The sequence below is a fragment of the Erythrolamprus reginae genome, chromosome 1, assembly GCF_031021105.1.
Source record: "Erythrolamprus reginae isolate rEryReg1 chromosome 1, rEryReg1.hap1, whole genome shotgun sequence".
NCBI classification, from domain to species: Eukaryota; Metazoa; Chordata; class Lepidosauria; order Squamata; family Dipsadidae; genus Erythrolamprus; species Erythrolamprus reginae.
In genome coordinates, this window is record NC_091950.1 from 385,732,248 (window position 1) to 385,754,705 (window position 22,458).

The 22,458-nt window shown below is 38.9% G+C and overlaps 1 protein-coding gene across 4 annotated transcripts in view; it reads right to left on the reverse strand.

The window, feature by feature from the left end:
• Positions 1-16,197, reverse strand: part of USP34 (ubiquitin specific peptidase 34) — a 167,988-nt gene extending 151,791 nt beyond the window's left edge. For 3 of the 4 annotated variants that reach the window (XM_070734804.1, XM_070734802.1, XM_070734801.1), the window contains exon 1: positions 14,755-14,895. In XM_070734804.1, the coding sequence (XP_070590905.1) occupies positions 14,755-14,797 (43 nt within the window). In that variant the 5' untranslated portion in view covers positions 14,798-14,895. Of the gene's footprint in view, positions 1-14,754; positions 14,896-16,165 lie in introns of those variants that run through there. The other variant, XM_070734803.1, reaches the window with a different exon arrangement.
• Between the last annotated feature and the right edge of the window lie 6,261 nt (positions 16,198-22,458).

The window sequence follows — 22,458 nt, forward strand, 5'->3', positions numbered from 1 at the left end:
CCAACTCCCCTCTGATTAAGAAGGGAGCGGATTACCCTAAACAGAGCGGCCGGGCGGGATTCCACTGATGCAATCAAGGCGGCATGATACGTGCATCTTGCCGCCTTGAGCGCCACTTTGTAAGTCTTAATATGAGCTCTTACAAGTGTTCGGTCGGATTCGGACTTACTCTTCCTCCATCGCTTCTCTAGACGTCTCTTCTGGCGCTTCAACACCCGGAGCTCCTCGTTGAACCATGGAGCTCTACGGGGTCTAGTGCCACGGAGAGGTCGCAACGGCGCAATCCGGTCAAGAGCCTCCACTGCAGCCTTGTTCCAGGCCTCAGCAAGAGACTCTGCCGAACTGTGGACAAGTGTATCTGGAATAACCCCAAGTGCTGTCTGGAAACCTTCTGGATCCATCAGGCGTCTGGGGCGGAACCTCCTAATTGGTTCCGCCTCCCTGCGGGGAAGGATTGGAGCCAGGAAGTTAAGCCGCAGTAGGAAATGATCTGACCACGACATGATATGATAAAAAATAATAATAATAATAAGCTCAGAAGTGGGGTAGGCTGCTGGCAGTCCGAAGTGCCTAACTATAATTTTCGTTTTCTTTTCCAACTCCATCTGCACTGCTCCCATCCGGTGCCCTTTCCCCACCCTCTTCAACCCGGACCGATCTGCTCCTGGGAAAATCACTTTCCTGAAATCCCTGTCCGTCCCCCCTGGGAAGAGCTTTCGGCAGCTGTCGGTGGAAGTAACTCATTCCCTCCCTTTCTACCTCCTGGCATCGGTTCAGCTGGCCTTTTTGGACTTGGCAGAGCACCCGACTCCTTCCCCATGGGCAGTCAGCTGGCCTCTGGGCTTGTCTTCCAGGCTGCCGGCCATGGGCCTTCTTTCCTGGTGGGAACCGACCTTTGGTCGGCCAGACACTACTACACCCTACGATGGGGACTGAAAGAAGAGCACCCTGCACGGACAGCAAAGCTCAGCTTTACCTGAATAACACCCCGACAGAGAACTCACAGGGGTGAGGTGTGTGTGTGTGTATGGCGGCGGGGGCAGGAGAGGAGTTAGGATTCTGAAAGCATGATTCGGAGCATCTTGCTCTGAGATGTATCCTGAATCGAGCTCGAGAAGACTGCGCTTTTAACACCCTTTGTCTTTTGATAATCGTGAGGATGAAGGTGGGAAGAGAATGAGAGAGGGAAACAAATGAGACAGAGGAGAGAAAGAAAAAGGGAGGGAGAGGAAAGAGAAAAACAGAAATGAAAGTGAGAGCAATGAGAGCAAAAAGGGGAGAGAAAGAAACAAATGAGAGAGAAAAGGGGGAGAGATACACAGAAATGAGAGAGACCTGGAGGGAAAGAATGAGAGAGAGGGAAAAGAGAGACAGAAAAGTAGAGAGAAAGAAAGAAAAGGGAAAGAGAGAGGGAGGGAAAGAAGTGGAGAGGGAGGAAGGAAGGAAGGAAGGGAGGGAGGGAGACATTTCCCACAGAAAACACCGGGAGCCACAAACCCATCCCCTCATGGCTGGAGAGGTTACTATTACTATTACTATTTAATACTACAGTGTTCCCTCGATTTTCGCGGGTTCAAACTTCGCGAAACGCTATACCACGGTTTTTCAAAAAATATTAATTAAAAAATACTCCGCAGTTTTTTTTCTATACCACGGTTTTTCCCACCCGATGATGTCATACGTCATCACCAAGAGTCACTTCTCTCTCTCTTTCTCTTTCTTTCCTGTCATTCTCTGCTTCAATCATTTTCTCATTTCTCTTTTTTCTCCCTTTTTCTTTAATTTTTCTCTCTCTCTCTACCTTCCACTCTCCCCCCTCTTGCTCTCTCTCTTTCTCCCTCTCCCTCTCTGTGAGAACGCCTGCCCCCACCTCTCCTGCAGCCCCCTCGCTGATAGCTGGGACGAAAGTGCTCTCAGCTACGGGACTGTGAGAGGGGCGAGGCAGGCATTCTGAAAGCGCTCAGAGTGGCTACCGGCCGAATGAGGAGGATGAGAAGCCGTAGCCGCCAGCGCTGCTGCAGGAGGACCCGTGTCCGAAGAAAGCCGGTGAGAGGGGTGGATCGGGCGGGCGGGAGGTAGCGGTGAGGGGGCCGGAGGCGCTGGGGCAGCCGACATTCAAAGCAATCTTTGCCGGCCTCCGCACTTTCGTCGCTCCCTGCCCTAATTTCAAGCCCGGCTCCTTGCGCTGCCTTGAAAAAGGGTGCGTGGGGGTAGTTTTTGGCTGTCAAAAATGGTGTTTTTACTTTCGCACCGCTACTTCGCGGAAAATCGACTTTCGCGGGAGGTCTTGGAACGTAACCCCCGCGAAAATCGAGGGAACACTGTACACCATTAGGTTCAGAATACTTTTTTCCTTGTTTTCCTCCTCTAAAATCAACCTGGGTCTTATACATGGTAAGCTAGGTGCGTCTTATACATGGTAAGCTATAGGAAAAGTGTGTCAAACAAATGGGACCATTAATATTCTTGCAGACCACATATTGCTTTAGAAAGCCACACATTTATATATTTATTTTTATCATTATACAGTATTAACACATTAAATCAGATAGAAGCGAGACATCTAATGTATATTAAAAGGCAGATTTTTAAGATGTTAAAAACGATAAATCACTTCAGAATAACATATAAGTAATTGAAAAACAAACTGAAATATTTTGAGGCAAAAATAACAATAAAAAAATTGAATAGTGTGGCTGCTATGGGTGATTCGCTTAACAACTACAACTGGGACTTCCATTGTACCGTAAATTAGTATGCTCATGTGATCTTTTGCTTAACTTCTGCTTCACTTAGCAACAGAGTTTCACGTCCAATTAGAATTGTTAAGGAAATACTACTTATACCATCATAATCATTTACCCATAGGAAAAGCTAAAGTGAAGAAATGTACACAATGCATTGATTCCTGAATGGAGAAACTCGTTCCAGTCCAAAGGATTTACTTATAGAAGCTCCTCCCAAAATGATATACGGTAGTTCTCTGGAACTTTTTAGGAAACAAATACCTTTTGCATATTCCTAAATACAGAGCTATTACATCCTGATGTGTCAATGATACAGCAAGCAGTTTGAACTATAGCAATTAATGAATTCAAGCTAGTATACAACCTCAATTATTCTAATGTCCTCCTTTCATGTCAATGACAACATAATTCTACAAAGATCATGTTATGAGACTGAAGCTAATTCATCTCAAAATAAGTTGGGTTTAAAATTAATTGCAATACATAAAGTTGGTTTAAACATCTTGTTTTTGATTAGTCATAATTCAAGATTAAAGAAGCTAGACATAAGTTCTACATGCATTATGAGTCTTAACGTTGGTTTCCTGATAGAATTCTTCACAATAACAAAGGCCTAAGTACATAATCACACTTATGTACAATACGCAGTAAGCTAGGTTCTGTATCATAATATGATATTCAAATGTAAATACCAATTCCTGAAAATTATAATAAATTACAGGTAGTCCCTGACTTATAACCATTCTTTTAGTGACCATTCACAATGGCACCAACAAAAGTGATTTACCACAGTTTTTCACACTTATGACCCTCGCAGCATCCCTGAGGTCACATTATCAAAATTCAAATGCTTGGCAAGAGACATTTATAAGTGTTCTAATGTCCTGGGGAAATGTGATCACTTTTTGCGACCTTCTGACAAATTCAATGGGGAAATTATTTTTTTTCATATTTTTGGACTATAAGACGCACTCCCCTCCCCCCAAAAGTGGGAGGAAATGTCTGCACGTTTTATTATGGTGGGTGGGGAGAGAGGTTGATCAGCTGTTTTAGGCAGTGGGGACTGCCACCACCTATCACGATGAACGGGCAGCTGTGGTGAACATGCTGCGGTGAATGGCCGGCAGAGGCAGACTCTGCATGGAGGAAGGGACTGACTGAGACTCTTGGAAAGTCGTCAAATCTCTTTGATGCTGGGATGCCATATATTGGTCATGATGCAGGGGAATTTCAGGGGCCACAGGAGCAGCCTAATGTCCCTGTTGTAAGCCTGCAGCGATGCCCTGTGCTATGGCCTCTGAAATCATAATTTTCATCTTGTCAACAATTTCAGACCCCCAACCATCCTGTGGGTCCCACTGCAGTGGATGTAAAGGTGGCCTCTGGTGTAGCTTTCATTCTCTTTGGAGGTGGGTCTTCAAAAACCTCATTGCTTTCTGTTGAAAAGGATGGCTGAGAGAATTGCTCTCTGGTGCCATGTGTACCCGAATCTGAGAGCAAAGTGGAATCTTTTGCTTTATATCAAGTGGCTGGCTTAACTGCTGTAAAGCCTAGGAAAATTCAACCATTTCCTCTCTAGGGGGACTTCCCCTGCCCCCTTCGTTCTACTTCTCTCTCAACCTTGGCAATTCTTTTGTCAATGGTCTTCTGGCACCTCCGGGCGTCATTTTTCTCTGCTTTTGAAGCTCTTTGGGAGGAACGGGTTTTAGCCTTTAATCTGGCCATGCTCCTTTAGTGGCCGACTTACTTTAGCCCTAAAGAGCTTTTTGAATGGCTCTGGGTTTGGACTGGCAATCCCTGGTCCTCCTCACTCATTCCTGACATTCCTGGGGTCACAAGATCTGCCATTTCAGGCTTGCTGTTGTGGCTTTTCCCATCTAAACACTACGGAGTATGCACCAGGATTTAACTCCTGCCCTTTCTGATGCCTGAGGAGCCTGGACTCTATTCTGATACTGGGACAACAGCAGCTATACCAGATCAACTGGGGAGCCAGCTGAGACATAGATGGCTGTTCTGGACAGAATGAGGGAATCAATCGTGGCAAAGGTGACTATGTCAGGCAGACCAGGGAGTCAGCCACTAAACAAGGGGTGAGGCGGTTTCTCCAGCTGTGATGAGGGCAGCTATGTTAGACAGACTGGGGGAGCCAGCCAATCAGAATGGGTGAGGCGGCTATACTCCACAGACCGCGAGAAGCCAGCATAGCCATTCGCTGTCCTATGAAGGTTTATGTGGAAGTGGGATGTTACTATAGTTCTTTGTTCTGTTCTTTGTTCTAAGAGCACTCCTCTGTACATCTCCTCTGAATGAAAACGGAGTTAAAACTGGGCATGCAAAGGAGTCATGACCAAAGGATTGATTGACTCAGTCTCTGAGCAGAAGAGCAGAGTTAACCCATTCCTTGGATTCTCTGCTCAACACAATGGAGAAGTGACCAAGCTCACAATCCTATGGGCCCTGTTCATTTCCCCAGGCTCATAGGTTCAAATTGATCTAGGATAGCAGGGCAAGAGTCTGCCCTGGAACCTCTTTAAGGCTTCCAATAAGGCTGACATTCAACTGAGAACAAATTTGGACAATTTTGACTGACAAATTTCTCCATACAGTTTCAAGTCCTCTCTACCCAAGTGTGCACAAATCCTCAGAAACAAGGCTTTGGGGCAGCTATATGCTGATACAATAAAGCCAAAGAAATATTGCTGTTTCACTGCCCTTATCTCCACATAGTAGTCTTAATAGGAATTCTAGTCCATGTTTGGTTGTCTGTCCCTTCTTCAATGTCAACAATACTCTAAATGTCTCTTTTCCCATTTCATATCTCCCAAAATTTTTCCATGAATCACCGAAAATATCAGAGATAAGGTCACATAGCCATAATCTGATCCAAGACCTTGGACCTACAACCTGTTGTTTAGCGACCAAAGTTACAATGGTTTGGAAGTGGTGCTTTATGATCCATGAAGTACATCCAGCCCTCATAAGCCACCTCCTCCACCATGGTCATGTGACCATGATTAGGGTGCTTGGCAACCTTTCACACTTAAAACTGTTTGCCAAGTGCCCTGTAATGTGATTGCCATTTGCAATCCTCTGTGCTACCTTTCCCCGGAAAATGAGTGGGGAAGCTCGCAGAGAAAGTTATAAGCCACTGCCATCTGCCAAAGGATTTCCCCTCCCTTCCATGCATGGGAGTGAAGGGAAACAGAAATTCTTTGTTAGGCTGCAGAAACAAAGGTCCGATCTTTGGGATTTCTACTTCGCATGCATTCCCTTCTGTGTATAGAGGAGAGATGCCAGTCCTCCTTTTTAACCAGCGCTTTTTCTCTACTTAACAACCACAACTGGGAAAACCATCACTGCAGTTGTTCAGCAAAGCAATCATATGGGCATCTTACTTAACGACCATGTTTCTCAACAACTGAGATTCCAATCCTAATTTTGGTCACAGGTTCGCAGGTTGGGTCACAGTACTGTATTGTAAGGTTACATTAATGGAATCTTATATATCCAAAAGTACTTCTCTCTTACACCCTTTACAGTCTAAAAACTAGGGTGAGTTTTTTCTGAACCTGTTGCCTTATCCATATTCCTGCTAGAGACTAAGCTTCATTTTATCTGATTGTTCCTTTGGTTGTGTTTCATTGCCCTTTCTCCCAAGGTCATTCCCACATACCATCATAGGCAGAAAGGCTGCTTTGCAGCTGGAAGGCTGGTATAGAAGCAGAAATACTAACTGATTCCTAGAGTCCAAGTTAATGAACAGGATCTCACCTATGCAATCTGTGAAACAGAACTCATGAAAACCTTAAATAATTCTTGCATGACAATTGCTACAAACACCACCATCCCTGCCCTCAGGTCTCAGTTCATGTCACACCCCAAATCCAGCTGAATACATTTCTGGAAGAGATACTCCCTTCTGGACCCAGCCTCTCAGTAATACATATCAGATTAAACCACAAATGAAAGAGGCTTTATTACAGGTCAAACTGGTATTTAGTGGTAGCAGCCAAAAACTAAGGCCTCTGAAGGTTTGCTGGTCAGGTATATGGGTTGAGTTTGGGGAGCTAAAACACAGAACCAGTATAAAGCACCAATTTCATCTTCCCTAAGAATGTCCCATTCACCATATCTCACCCAAAAACTATCCATGCCTGTCACCATCATTATATCTGCCCCAATTCCCCCACAGGCTCCAACATCTCTCAATCCAAACAAACACACACACACACACACACACACACACACACGTTCAAAGCCAATAAATAATTGTTTCATTTATTACATAATGAATTGAAATATAAAATTAGACTTAAGAAATACAATTAATTACAAAACTCTAAATTTATATCACTTATCATTATTCCTAAAAAACATGATCTTGTTAAAAAATAAAAAATGAGTATTAAAACACAATAAATTTTCTAAATCCCCCCCCCCCATCTATCTGATGGATTTCATCAAAATAAACCTTAAAACTTCTTCCCACCTGAACTTGTATTTTTAAGTATCTGACTTTGCCTTGTATATGACATGTGATATATAGGAAGGACATTCTTGTTTAAATTCAAAATTCTTTTTAATGTTAATTTTTCTTATGCTGCCAAGAAAATTATCCTAAAACTATCTCAATGCACCTAGGGAAAACTGAACATCAGTTTAAATCCGGTTAATCCAACAAATAAATCATTATTCATGGCACACATATTCAAGAATGTATGTAGTATTATGTGACTACAGTCTCAAATGACTACTGTATCAACAAGTTGATCATATAACAGTGATGGCGAACCTATGGCACAGGTGCCACAGGTGGCACGCGGAGCCATATCTGCTGGCACACAAGCCATTGCCCTAGTTCAGCTCCAATGTGCCAGCCAGTTGATTTTTGGCTTGCACAGAGGCTCTGGGAGGTCATTTTTGGCTTCCAGAGAGCCTCTGGGTGGATGAGAGAGGATGTTTTTACCCTCTCCGGGCTCCAGGGAAACCTTTGGAGCCTGAGGAGGGCGAAACACAAGCCTACTGGACCCACCCATTTCCAGCCTCCAAGGAAGAGCCTCTGGGGTGTGGGGGAAGTAGTATTCGCCCTCCCCAGGCATTGAATTATGAGTGTGGGCACTCGCGCATGTGCGATACTGCGTGTGCATGCTCTTTCGGCACGCGAGGAAAAAAAGGTTTGCCATCACTGTCATATAACAATTACTATTACACTACATATAGACCTTGACCTAAAATATATTGTTTGGTGATCAAAGTTACAATGGAACTGAAAAAAATGACTTATGATGTTTTTTCACACTTATGACTATTCCAGCACCAAGAGACATGTGATCAAAATTTAGACTCTTGCCAACTGATTTATATTTATGACAGTTGCAATGTTTTACAGTCATGTGATCACCTTTTGCATCTTTCTGACAACTAAAGCCAATAGATTATTAAGTTATTACTAAATTAACAACTGCAGTTAATTCACTTAATTACAGCAAAAAAGGGTATAATATGGGACAGCACTTAACTAAGCAACAGAAATTTTGGGTTAAGTTAGTTGTAAGATGAGGACTACCTGTGCTGCCATAGATAAAGGTATACCTTAGAAAGACATGAAAAAATTGAAGTACACTGCTCAAATATTAACAAAGCAAAATTTAAAAAAATATCATAGCTTTGTTTGCATTCATATATTGCAATACAGTATATGATTTGTTTTTATCATCAAGATATGTATGATAGTTATAGTTATAGTTTATTAGATTTGTATGCCACCCCTCTCCGAAGACTCCGAGAGGGACAGTTTCCACAACATGCTATTTTCTATGGTTTTCTATTCAAACCATGTTAGATTCAAACATATTCTAAGTCAAAATCAATCACACAATGAGTTAGCAGAATGTATAAACTCAATATTATCTGCAAGAATTTGAGCATCAAATGGTTAAAGTGCTCATAATTAAAGTCTTGTGGAGTCTTTAATGTTTTCTGAGTTTGACTGTTTGTTGCAGACACTTTATTACCTGACTAGGTAATATCACAAGTATGGATGATGTGGGGCTTGCTTTCTATTTGAAGCTTGCCCTGTCAGTATTGATAGGAGGTGTGGTTTTCTCCTTGGCAGTTCCTTGATTATGGTATTTATTTTCTTTGTGTCTATAGACAGATGATTTTTCTAAACACAAACTTCCAATAATTCCCTAGCATTTTTGGATCTAGCTTGATATAGGATGCTCACATTTTCCCAATTGAAATTAGAGTGGATATCTGTCCATCTGTTGTGAAATTAAGGACTTTTCATAGGATCTTCTGACTACAAATTGGTATTTATTAATGTGTTCTCCTATCATCTGCCCCTCCCACATATGCAGCAGTTGTTTGTGTTTCCGTTTAATTTCTTTCCAAGTACTGTATTTAGCAGGGATTCTCTAATAGATGTCTATTAAAATATTCTTGTGTTTTGCTTCTAATATCCCATAAATAGGCATGCCATCCTTTCTCTAAATCATGTCCTTCCAATTGTAATATGTTTGTTACTCAGATTTACCCACTCTTTTATCCAAGGTATAAATTACTATAACACGAAACAAAAACCTTCATAAGTGGTTAATTTTAAGAATCTTGTACTTAAAACTATTTCAAAAGTTTACTATTCCATAATTTAATTAATTAGGGTATATAATATTCATTAGACACTTATAATCTACTCTCCACCATAAACATTCTTATCACACATATAGAACAAACTTTGTTTTGATGAAAAATTCGCAGTTGGGATTTAATACTTGTTCATTTATATTAAAAAAGCCCTATTTTCATTCAACCCTCTGCTATAACTTTACTCAATCTCTTGAAGCAAATGTTTAGTAAAACAATTAAGAGTTCAACAGTTTATAAAGTATTTAAAATGAAAAATTTGCTAAACGACAATGCCACCACAATTTATACTGTTTATATACAGATATAATTTAAAAAAATAAATTTATGCACATTGTCTAAATTGTACCACATATTATACAAATTATGCAAAACTCTGCCAAATTTATCTCAAATCAGTATAATAAATAAAATTTCCATGATGAAAACAATGGAATTCAATTTACCATATTTTCATGAAGGAACACACCACCCTCTAATTTGATCATTAAAATGAAGTTTTGCTGTAGTTTTTATTTGCAAATAAAATATAATTCTACATGTTTTGCAGTTTTCACAGGTCATACTGTTGATATCTATTAGCAAACTAAGAAATTCAGTTATCATTTTTTATGTTCTTAGAAAAAAAATCAAACCTCTATTTAGCTTGATACAAAATATTAGACTATTATAATCAGTCATTATTGGTTAAAGTTTTGGTTTTTACTACAGTCTTTGACTTATGACTATTTGTTTAGTGACCATTTGAAATTATAACAGTGCTGCAAAGTGACTTACAAACAGTCTTCACACTTATTACCATCATAGCATCCGCAGTCACATTTTCAAAATTTGGGTGCTTGGCAACTGGCATGTATTTATGAGGGAGACAGTGTCTTGAGTTATATGAGCATTATTTGAGACCTTACTAGCTAGTTTCCAACTAAGTCAATGATGGAAACCACATTTGCTTAAGTACAGGAAAAACGGTCATAAAATCAGGCATAACTCCCTTAATAACCCCTCACTTAGCAACAGAGGTTCTTGTCCCAATTGTAATTGTTAAGTAGAGAACTATTGTATATCATTCCTTATACTATGTTTTTATTCTGTATAATTCCTAGTGCTTATGGAGTGTATTATCTAACAAAAAATGCTTCTGAAGGTTATAAAGCACTCTGAAGCAGTAATATAAGTGGTATTGCTATCAGAAATTGTTTAAATATAGCATTGGTCATAAAACTATTCTGTGGCTGGTGTGTGTATGTGTGTTCTATAGTCTTCAATAATATTTGGATGAATTTACAAGCCTGGATGATTTAAAAATACTATTTCACGGAACACTTTCATAACACATGGGCTGACTGAATGATTTCGACTCTGCTTTACCTGAAACATGCCTAGTATGCTGAATAAGTAGTTTATCCTTTTAAAAAATGGTTTATGGAAAGATTACATTATATCTTTAGTTAGGCATGCCAGAAAATATACAAAATCATTTTATTCTAATTAACATTTTATATATGACTGTAATTTGCAATATTTTTGCTAGTTTCCAGCATTTATTTCTGGTTTCCAGCAAAAAATGCCCTTGGAGAAAATTGATTCCCTCAACAAGCATTGCAAAAAAATATCAAAATATCAGGTCTGGTCATATGATATATTGATTTAGAATCACAACAACTTACAACTGTAATTCCATGCTCCATTACAGTTGTAAATCAAGAACTACCTGTATGGGTTTTTAAATGTCACAGATAGCACATTAACCTGAATTTAAAAACAGATCAAAAGCTATTTGATATAATAATGGAATTACATCCTTCCCAAAAACTGACCATCATTAATTCTAGTGTTGAGTTAATTCTAAACATTCCTCAAAAGTAGCCATATACTATATGTGAAGTATTTTTAAAAGTCACCTCAATCTTATGAGCCTCAAAGTAATGTATACTGGTAGTCCTTGATTTACAACCATTCATGTAATGATCAAAGTTACAAGGGCACTGAAAAAAGTGATTTACGACTGTTTTTCACACAACCACTGCAGCATCCCCATGGTCATGTGTTCAAAATTTAGACATTTGGCAACTGACATATATTTATGAGAATGGCAGTGTGGCATGATCAAATGATCACATTTTGAAACTTGTAACAAGCAAAATCAATATGGAACCAAGATTCATTTAACAACCATTCTACTAATTTAACAACTGCACTGATTCTCTTAACAACTGTGCCACGAAAAGCTCACTTAACTATCTTGCTTACCAGTGGAAATTTTGGGCTCAATTGTAGTAGTAAGTTGAAGACTATCTGAACATGTCCTTTCTGTTCAAACTGTTCCTATATCAAAAGTATTTTTCTGAAGTTGCGTACCAGTTTTGAAAGGCAGTTGGGCAGCTTAGAAAAAAGTATGGTTACTTTAAGAATTGTATACAATTGCAACCTTTACATCACTGTGAAATCTATAGGACATTATTGCCTTTGAATCAAAAATATTGTGCAGCTTTAATGTGGAAGATACTGGAGTATGTGAAGCAGTTAAAAACTCACAAAGCAATTATAAAAAATGAAAAGCAAGCAAAAACTGTTTGCAAGTATGTACTCCATAATCTTCAAAGCCCATGGATTTATGGAAATAAAAGTGTATGATAACAATTCTTAACATGACTACTGTAGCTGGGGCATATATTTTTACACTTAAGGAGAAAAAAATATTTATTTATAATTATTTTCACAAGTTCTATTATAGATACTTTTAAATGTGATTTGATTTTTTAAAAAATATACTTTAATATAGAAACAAAAGAAAACCACAATTATCATTTTGCTATTTTTATGAGTTCTATCTTGAAATAAGAAAATACATTCTCAACTAAACAACATTATGAAAATATTCAACTGGTAATAACCAGTTCACAGCACTATATATTAAATGATCCAAGATACAATGAAAAGTGAAGAATATTAGTCTATCCTAGCCAAAAATCAGGAGGACTGTGTAGCTTGGCTAACAAATATTACAAGACAAAAGCACTGTCCCCTGCAGCTCAATTCTTTAGATATATAAACCAGATTATAACTCAGTTCAGTCACTCCATTCATTTGATGTAGCTCACAAATGCAAATAGTTCTCAATTTACCATCACAGCTGAAACTAAAAAATTTACTGCTAAGCTAGCCATTTCCTGACTTTACTCCATTTTACAACCTTTCTTGCCACAGTTAAGTACAGTAACAACTGCAGTTTTTAAGTTATTAAAGTTAAGTGAGTCTGATTTCCCCATTGGCTTTGCTTGTTGGAAGGTCACAAAAGGTGATCAAATAGACTCAAAGCACTTGCAATTATAAATATGAATATGAGTTTCCAAACATCTGAATTTTCATCATGTGTTTCTGAGGGTGCTATAGTAATGTGAAAAAAGGTAATAAAAGTCACTTTTTTATTGCCACTGAAACTTTGAACAGTCTCTAAACAAATGGTTGCAAGTTGCAGATTATTTGTACCTATGCTGTTTAATCAAACACATTGGTCTCAAAAGGTGCTATTAGATTCTTAATAATTGAATCAATATTAAAAAAACGCTCAAGAACATAAAATTTCGAATAACTGAAATTAATCATAGCAAAAGCCTTTTCAAATCCACTAAAATGAGATGAGATATTGCAGAATTTGATAGCTATTTCTGGTCAACACGCAGAGGACTGCATATCAATGGTCAAGATCTGTGAAAATATACTGTAAATCCCAAATAATTGGAAGTTGTATAGCTACGAAAATTTCTGAATTCAAATAGCCAAAAGTCATTATTTCAAAGTATGACCAATCTCTCCAAATAAATGAACAACTTACAAAAGTAAGATCTCAATAAACTTTGATTGTGAAAGTCTTATCTACCATTATATATGAATCGCAGCACCAAGAACATTTTTCTCCCTCAAATTATAACCATACTAATACAAATAAATAATTTACAATTAGAATTACATCAGACATACCACAGATAATTCTAAACATTGCCTACAATTCTTGAAACCAACTCATCAATAAGCTGCAAGCAAATCATACCAAAGATAACTTTATTCTTGTACAGTAGTTTGTTTTTAACTATTCTTTCCAAGAGCTACAGGTTTCTTTTTATATCACAAATTAAGGCAGAACAACATCCATTCAAGCATCAAAAACAATTTTACACTAGATAAATTTTAAAGGTTTTTGATCCAAAGAAACATTAAATATCAAAGACTTACAGCCCAAATTCTACATGTTCTTCACTAGAAGCAAGTCATAGTTCTGATTTACTCCAAAACCTACAAAAATTACTCTGTTTGGAAGGTAAATTTTCACATACTGTAGTTGCATTATGAGTAACACAAAAATCTGGAAGCAAGGCAAACGAGGCAAATATTTTTTTTAAAAATCATAGATTCTACTGCATCAATATCTAAAGAATGGGTGGCATCAAGCTTTAAACATTTGAAGAATATCTTGCAGCATTAAAAAGCACTGTAACATCATCCAACAATGTAGAATGCAGCAAAAAAAAAGCAAAATAGAAACAGACATAAAGTTAACTACTTTTCCACAATAAACCTTTTTTTCCAAAAAAGGAAAGATTAGTCCACTTGAAAGTCTTCCTATCAACCCAACTTAAGATCCTATAGCTCTGCAGGTGAGAAAAGTGAAACTGCAAACCATAGGTTTATTCCTGGCATGCCCCAAACATCTCATAATCAATCCAGGCCGGCTTCGTTTGTCTGCAAGCTCATCTGGAGCACAAGAACTAGGCCGCGTTCTATTAGGCGGAGGATGCAACTGATAGGAACATACTAAAGAGCAAAAAGCAGAGGTAAATGCAAGCCAGCGTTGGATTTCATTCACCACCACCCCCTTACCCAATTTGCGCCATTTAAGGCAGAGGATCTTTCGGCAGCTCATATCGCCAGTTATCTCTCGTTTGCAGATGCCGTCTGCAAGATGAGAGAAAACGAGGAGGGGGGCCGGGGGACCGGGACGGCGGCCAGAAAGAGCATCCTGGTCCTCTACTCCTTCTCAAGACAAACGCCAGCCCATGCTTTATTCCAGAGGAAGCGCCGACAGATTTTCCAATGGGGCCTGCTCTCTGCGCGGAGGGTGCCAGGGCCTTTCCCGTATGACTCTTTCACTCCCAGTAAGTCCTTTCAGCTCTCCCTCCGCTGAGAGAGTGAAAAAGAGGGGAGCAAGGAGACCCGGTACCAACAGTCTCTTCCCCTCCCTCCTCTAGAGCAGAAACAACAATCCCTGCGTTTTCTAGCCCAGCCGGTCCTTGCAAAACCGTCCAGGGAAGAGGGGTATGAGATGCTTCCCCTCGGTCCTCGTTGATTTCCCACTTACTCTCATTTAACACCTCCAGCAGCTCAGCACAGCTCTCACACATTGTTCATTAAACAGCAGCAGCAGCCGCCGCCTCCTCCTCCCGACCATTGATTGATCCGCTCTCGGTCGCCGCTGATTGATTGATGGCGAATGGAGGAGGGGGAGGGGAAGAGGCCGGTGGAGGGGGGATGGGTACCTGAGTGTGACAGAAGGGGGGGGAGGAAAGGAAGGAATAATCGTAAAGGGGTGGGGGAAGAGAGGAAAGGGTTGTAAAAGTGATTTCGGGATAGGAGGAAAAACGAGGTGGGAGGCGACAGTCTGATGCAAAAGAGTTTGGCGACCACCGAGGAACAGGGAGAAGGAGAAGGCAAGTCACTCACTGGCTGCTAAGGCCTCTACGTGCCGCCATTTTGCTGAGGGGGGAAAGGCGGAGGGAGGAAGGGAGGGGTGGAGATTGCACGAGGGAAGGAGGCGGGGCAAGAAAGGCAAGGGGAGTGCGAAGACCGCGCGCGCAGGTTCTGTCCTGGCTCGGATATTTCCGGGCAGAACGGCGGGAGGCGAAGGAAAGAGAGGAGGAGGAGGAGTTCTTTCCTCAGGGCGTCGGGAGGGGGGGGGGGAGGCGGCGCGAACAGAATGAGAAAAGAGTGCAGTTGGGAGGGCAAAATGGCGGCGAGGACGTCTCCGCCCCCGTTTCGTCCAAGGCGGGAGGCGTTCGGCTGCCAACGTCACCGAGGCTCAGTGGTGAACACCGTGGTGGGAGGGCGAAAGCCTTCGAGAGAATTCCGTAGTCTTTAACATAAGAAGAGATGCATTGTCCAATCAGCTGTAGGGCTTTTTTTTTTTTTGGTATAACACTGTTGATCATGTGAGTAAATAGAGTTTGAGTGGAGATAAGAAAAAAATATCCTTTGCTGAATTAGATTTGAGTCTTCGCCATGTTTGTCAGTTTTCTCACAATACAAAATGTGAAGACTATTTGGATAACTATTAACATTTTCAATTCAAGAAATTTTTTAAAAAGTAGAGATAAAATTAAAGTAGAGAAATTTTTTAAAAAGTAGGGGCGTGCATAAGTCCACTAGCGTGCCTCCCGTCCCCTGTCCTATTGTCTCTCCTATATATCATATATCATATCTACTATTCTTCTATTCTTCTTATACTACTCTCATAATATCCTTCTATTCTCTAATTGATATATTCTATTCCTAAATTTTCACTTCTATTCTTTCTCTAATATATTTTACTCGAGTATAACCTCTATAACCTTCATTGTGTATACAAAATAAATAAATAAATAACAACGAAAAAGAAAGTAAAGCCAGAAATGCAGAAAGAGAAAGACATACAAAGAAATAACCTCAGTCTTCCCTTCACAACTACAAATACAAATTTACATTAAACTCTAAAGTCACAACATACTATTACCTACCATTTTGTCTGATCTTCAAATCCATATGTAACAATTTCATTTTTTTGGTTTCATCCAAAAAGTTCAAGAGAGAACAGTGATGGTGAACCTAAGGCACCCGTACCAAAGGTGGCACGCCGGAGCCATATCTGAGGGCACGAAAGGCATTGCCCTATGTTAGCTCCAGTGTGCATGTGCACGCTGGCCAGCTGATTTTGGGGCTTCTATTTTGGGTTCAGAGGCTTCAGTGAGGCCTGTGTGCATGCGTGGGAGAGGAGGGCATTGTATTATGGGTGTGGGCATGTGCGAGCTATTACATGTACACATACCCTTTTGGCACCCAAGCCAAAAAAGGTTTGCCATCACTGCTCTATAGTATCCTGAGAGTAGAAACAGTTTGTGTCCAGTATGTGGTGGGTTTCTAAATATTTTCTCATCCCTCTTTTTGACTCACACAGTATACAGGTCCTCAATGGAAGGCAGGTTGGTAGCAATTGTTTTTTATGCAATACTAAAATTAGTATTTAGTACAGTATTACTAATCTAGTATGTTAAGTTTTGGTGATGTTTATAAAAACCGGAATCCAAGAGCCTTGAACACTGAGCCGGAGTGGCACAGTGGTTAGAGTGCAGCACTGCAGGCTACTTCAGCTAACTGCTAGCTGTAGTTCAGCAGTTAAAATCTCACCATTGGCTCAAGGTTGACTCAGCCTTCCATCCTTCTGAGGTGGGTAAAATGAGAATCCAGATTATTGAGGGCAATATAGTAGTCCCTCACCCATCGCTGGTGTTACGTTCCAGACCTGGCCGCGATAGGTGAAATCCGCGATGGGGAATTTATCGACTGACAGTACAGTACTTATTTAAGTATTTATATTGTAATTGTTTGGTAGGTTTTCATTGTTTTAAGTGTTTATAAACCCTTCCCACACAGTATTTATTTTAAATACAGTATTTAAATACAGTATTTACAATTTTAGATTTTTTTTTTTTTTTTTTGAAAAACCTGCCGATCGAGTTCGGCGGGCTGTTTAAATCTGCCGATCGACTTCCTCAGAAACCCGCAATGAAGTGAAGCCGCAGTAGGTGAAGCGCGGTATAGCGAGGGACTACTGTATGTTGATTCTGTAAACTGCTTAGAGAGGGCTGTAAAAGCACTATGAAGCATATATAAGTCTAAATGCTATTGCTATTGAACTACTCATAGTACAATGCAATAGTAATTAAAAAGCAGAAGCAAAAAAAAAATCAAAGGGACAGATCAAAGGGAAGAACAATTCTGAGATTTTGCAGGGAGAAAATTCTAGGAATTCCAAACAAGCCAAGGCTACACAGACATCCCGGCAACTAAATTTAAACTTAGCCTCAGTGCAAATATTTCTTATTTAAGTCTTTTTTACTTTCTTCCTTTGCAACCTCTGCCAATAACTTGGTTCCTTACTTGGCTGGGTAGTTGATAATTTCTCTTCCTGCAAAGATAAGACTTCAAAGGAAAATTCAAGAGAAGATGTAATTAAAATTACATGCAACTTAAATGGCGATCTGGATTTGGTAGCTAAGAATTGCAATTTAATTAACCAAATGATTATTTCAATATTTGATCAGTGACTGGTTGCCAACCAGAAAATAGACAGTGTGTATTATAGTCAGATTATCTGTAGGACCATCTCTCCCTCATTATCTGTTTGCTAAAGATATAACAGGAGAGGCATGCTCTGGTTCCTGTCCATTAGGGAACACCAGCAGACAGAAGCCAGGGGGACAGAATTTTGTGTTGTGCACATGCTCTCTGCAACATCATTGTGGTGGAGAGTAGACTTGCCCTGGCTTTGATAATCTTTCTCAAGGCCTTGACAACCTGGCTTTGTTTCTAAACTTAGGACATCAGGTACGTGGCTAAGTCCATATCATAATTGTTTTAATTCTTGTGTTGGTAATCTTTTTTCTTGGCTGCTGTATATGTGTTTGTTTATACTGTTTTTATCATGTTTTTGTCCAGAGTCATGTATTTGAGATGCACAGCATTATAAATTTAATAATGTCTCTAGTAATAGGCCAATTTGAGTCCATTGAAAAAGGGCTGCCTATAAATTCAAATAATAAATAAATAAATAAATAAATAAAATAACATATCTATCCCCTTGAAGAAAAAGACAAATTCAAAGAAATGGAATACATTTGTTAATCAAGTTTTATTGCAAATTGTAAAAGAACAGTTGTTCTAACTTGAAAACTATACAATTATTTTCCTTTTTAAAAAAATGTATTTCTTCTTGTGTCATTTTCCAGCTTTTTAAAATGTTTAGATTTTGTATGGGAGCCAATGTGGTGCAGCAGCAGTATAGTGCACCAAGTCAGAAATTACAGGACTCTAGTAATTCTAGTTCTGCCTTAGACACAAGTTACCTGAGTAACTTTGGACCAATCACTCTCTCTCAGATCCAGTAAGGAGGCAAAAGCAAATAAGTTCTGAAAATGTTGCCAAGAAAATTGCAAGGACCAATCCAGTAGTCATCAGGAATCAAAATGACTTGAAGACACACACAAAAAAGATTTTGTATAATTGCTCCAGGTTGCTCTATTGAAAAGCATAGATGTTTCAAATAATTAGAAATTTTATTTTAAAAAGTAAACTCAGAGTTTTCCATAGTTTCTTTTTTGTCTCGTTGCCTTTCTAGAGCGATTGAAGCTGGAAATCACAGATCAGTTATCTACTATAAAAAATTCCTTTATAAACAAAACAAAACTAAGAACTATGTGAACAGAGAAGACAAAGGGTGAACTTCTAAGGACTTATAAAACAGCAACAAGTTACTGGAGAAACATGGCTCTTAGATAAGTGTTTTTAAAAGAAGTCAACTGTGAAATTGAACTATGAACTATTGACTTAACCATTTACAAAGTGTGCAATTTATCATTCAGCCAACCTGCATTCTAAGGGATCAGGTAATAATAAAATCTAAGATGAGGGAAGTGTTGGAAGAAATGTCCATCTGCGTTCAATTCCAACTGGGAAGAAAGACACTGGAAACATGAAGACTGCTTGGGAAGATGGTTTAATGGTAGACAGGACCACATGGTTTGAGGTCCTGGGCAATGGAGCACATGGGTGAAGGAGATATTTTTACCCTCTCTTGGGCCCCGCCTTGGAGCTTCCTGTTCCTGTGTAAGAAATTTACTCTGATTGGTTGTCAGACTCCCATGGGGCCATGCAGGGCTAACTTTGTAGGTTGTCTTGAGTCCCAGGCTTGGTTGAATCTTGCTGGGTGATGTAATCTTCCCAGGTGCCATATGGTGAGGTGAGGAGAGGGCTAATCCTATTATTATGTCCTGAGGGTAAAAGTCTTTTGTCCTATAGATAGGATGGCCCATTCTTTCTGGGGCTGTTTTCCAAGAGCATGTATCTCCTTTTCTCATCCTGGGAGGTATAATATTCTGCCTTTTTATTATTTCCTAGAATATTTCATTCTCCTAGGTGAGGGGTGGGTGCTAACTTCCTACAGAAAGATACTTGTCACTCTAATACTGCCTATCTTAACTTCCTTGTTAATAAAACTCTACCCTCAAAGAACTTAGTTTAAAATCTGTTATGGGAAAACAAGGGAGGAAAATAAAGTAAGATAAAAGAGGAATTATTTAGCTTCAATAGACTCTGAGAACCTCTTTTTAAAATTGAAAAAAAACTCTAGATTGAGTGAGGGGGGGAAAACAAGCCATCTATAATAGAAAAGAAGATAGCTTTCTTTCATTCATCTTTTGAGTCCGTTGTAAGATACAGTAAACTAGCAGGCATGACATTTAAGTCATAGAATAAACTACCATCATCCTTTTATCTCTTGAGTTTGGAGTAAGAGATTTTCCATAAATGCATGATACAAAGCTGCCTAGGTCCTAGGAGGAAAGTGGAAAGTGACAACCTTATTTACTTAAACCCTCAAAATATCGCGGTAGAGCACTGCACACCAAGAAAACTAGACATAAGAACAGGCTTTTTTCCCCAAACGTTTTCACTGCTAAACAAATAATTCCCTCAATACTATTAAACTATTTACTAAGTCTGCACTACTATTACTATTATTTTCTCATCATTCCTATCACCCACCTCCTCCACTTATGACTGTAACTTGTTGCCTGTATCCTTAAGATTTTTATTAATATTGATTGTTTCTTGATTGCTAATTGGACCCCTATGACAATCATTAAGTGTTGTAAGAAGAAGAAGCTACCCTGATCCAACAAACTTACTCAAGGCTTCTAATTCAACAGTGTCTTGTGCTTGAGATTATTCCTTATGTTTCCTAAAAATTCCAGAAAGCAGCATAAACTGGTTCAAGGTTGATTCAGCCTTCCATCCTTCTGAGGTGGGTAAAATGAGAACCCAGATTGTTAGTGGCAATATGCCAATTCTGTAAATCACTTAGAGGGCTGTAAAAGCACTATAAAGCGGTATATAAGTCTAATGTTATTGCTATATATAGAATGGAAAACCATAATCTCATTCACACATGTTACTTGAAGACATAGAAAACATTTCATGGGGGAAGGGAAGTAAAGGTTTATATTCTACCTTTCAATCAAATATATTCCACCTTTCAATGATTTCAATCAAATTCACCTGGAAGTTGACATAACAAGCAATCAACAATTTTATTTTGATCAATAGCAAAGAAACCACTGCTACTTTTTCAACTGTTCCATGGCAAATAAAAGAAATAGCTGCTTGCAAGCAGCTGGAATTTTTACAGTCAATATTAGCAATTATTAAAAACAATAATCCACCATTAATTCCATCACAATCCTGCATAGGGCCAGAGCAAGATGCTAATGCTGAGCAGCCCAAGCCTGCCGACAGGTGAATTTTTAAAACCTTAAGAAATGTCAGGAGGGTGGTGGTGGTCATAAGAATCTCTGGAGGGAATTGATTCCAGCTGATTCCATCCATACCCTAGAAATCAACTCAATTTCCCCTTCTATGAGACAATCTTTAAATACCTGGTATTATTCTATAAAATAGAAGGCTCAACATATTCAGTTCCTTTAAAGTTCTGTTCGGGTCTGAGAGACCCATTTTGAACTTTGAGACCCTGTAAAAAATTTTCCCTGCATATCTGAAACTTGAAATTTCATGACTTTTCATCACTTCAGGGGTTCTCTCCATGATAATTTTTTTGGGGGTGGTGGGAGGCTTAGTTTTTGCTGGGCAAAAAACCTCACACTTGTTACTTGTCAATTTGAAAGCTTTCACTTGGAAACTAGATTGAACATTTCTGCACACAATGATATGACTCATAAACACCCCCCCTTTTTTTGTGAATTTTTTTTCAATTTATAGATAGTTTGGCCTGCAAAATGCGTTCAATTTTACTAAAGTTGGTGTGGGATTGTTAGTTTGAACATTTCTGAACATAAGAAAAATATAAATGAACTGAAAAAATGATGCTTATTGGTTTTTTAAACCCTGTTCTGTTAAAAAAAAACCTCCCTAATGTTATGTTCCCGGGTCTATTTGACCCGGACCACCAATTGATCATTTTAGGTACTTATATTTGGTCTTTTTGAAAGCTTTTTTCACTTGGAAACAGGTTTGAACATTGCTGCACACATTGAAATGAAAATTGAAATGGAAAGATTAATGCTTATTGGTTTATTTTGCTGATAAAATGTGCGCCCCCCACATTTTTGTGAATTGTTTTTCAATTTATGCATAGTTTTGCTTGCAAAATGCGTTCTATTTTACTAAACCTGGTGTAGGATTGGTAGCTTGAACATTTCTGAACATAATGATATGAAAATTGAACTGGAAAAATTGATGCATATTGGTTTATTTTGCTGATGAAATGCGCCCCCCCTGTTTTTGTGAAATATTTTTCAATTTATGGATAGGTTTGCTTGCAAAATGCATTCTATTTTACTAAAGTTGGTGTGGGATTGGTAGCTTGAACATTTCTGAACATAATGATATGAAAATTGAACTGGAAAAATTGATGCATACTTATTTATTTTATACATAAAGGTCTCCCCCCCCCCCGTGTTCAATTATTTCAATTTATATAAAAATTATGCTGTTAATTTCAAACTTACATACTTGTTTTTAGTAAAATGGATTTCTTTCATAAAAGTAATTGTCTGGCTACAATGTGCTTGCTTTTCAAAAGGATATTCCAAATATTTCTAGCCAAATATATATAAAAAGTGAAAATAATGGCACACAGCAAGGGCGAGGGGTGGTGGTGGCCCTTTTGTGGCCAAAATAAACAAATAAGAATCATTTTTTTCAGTTCATTTCTATTTTTCTTATGATCAGGATTGTTCAA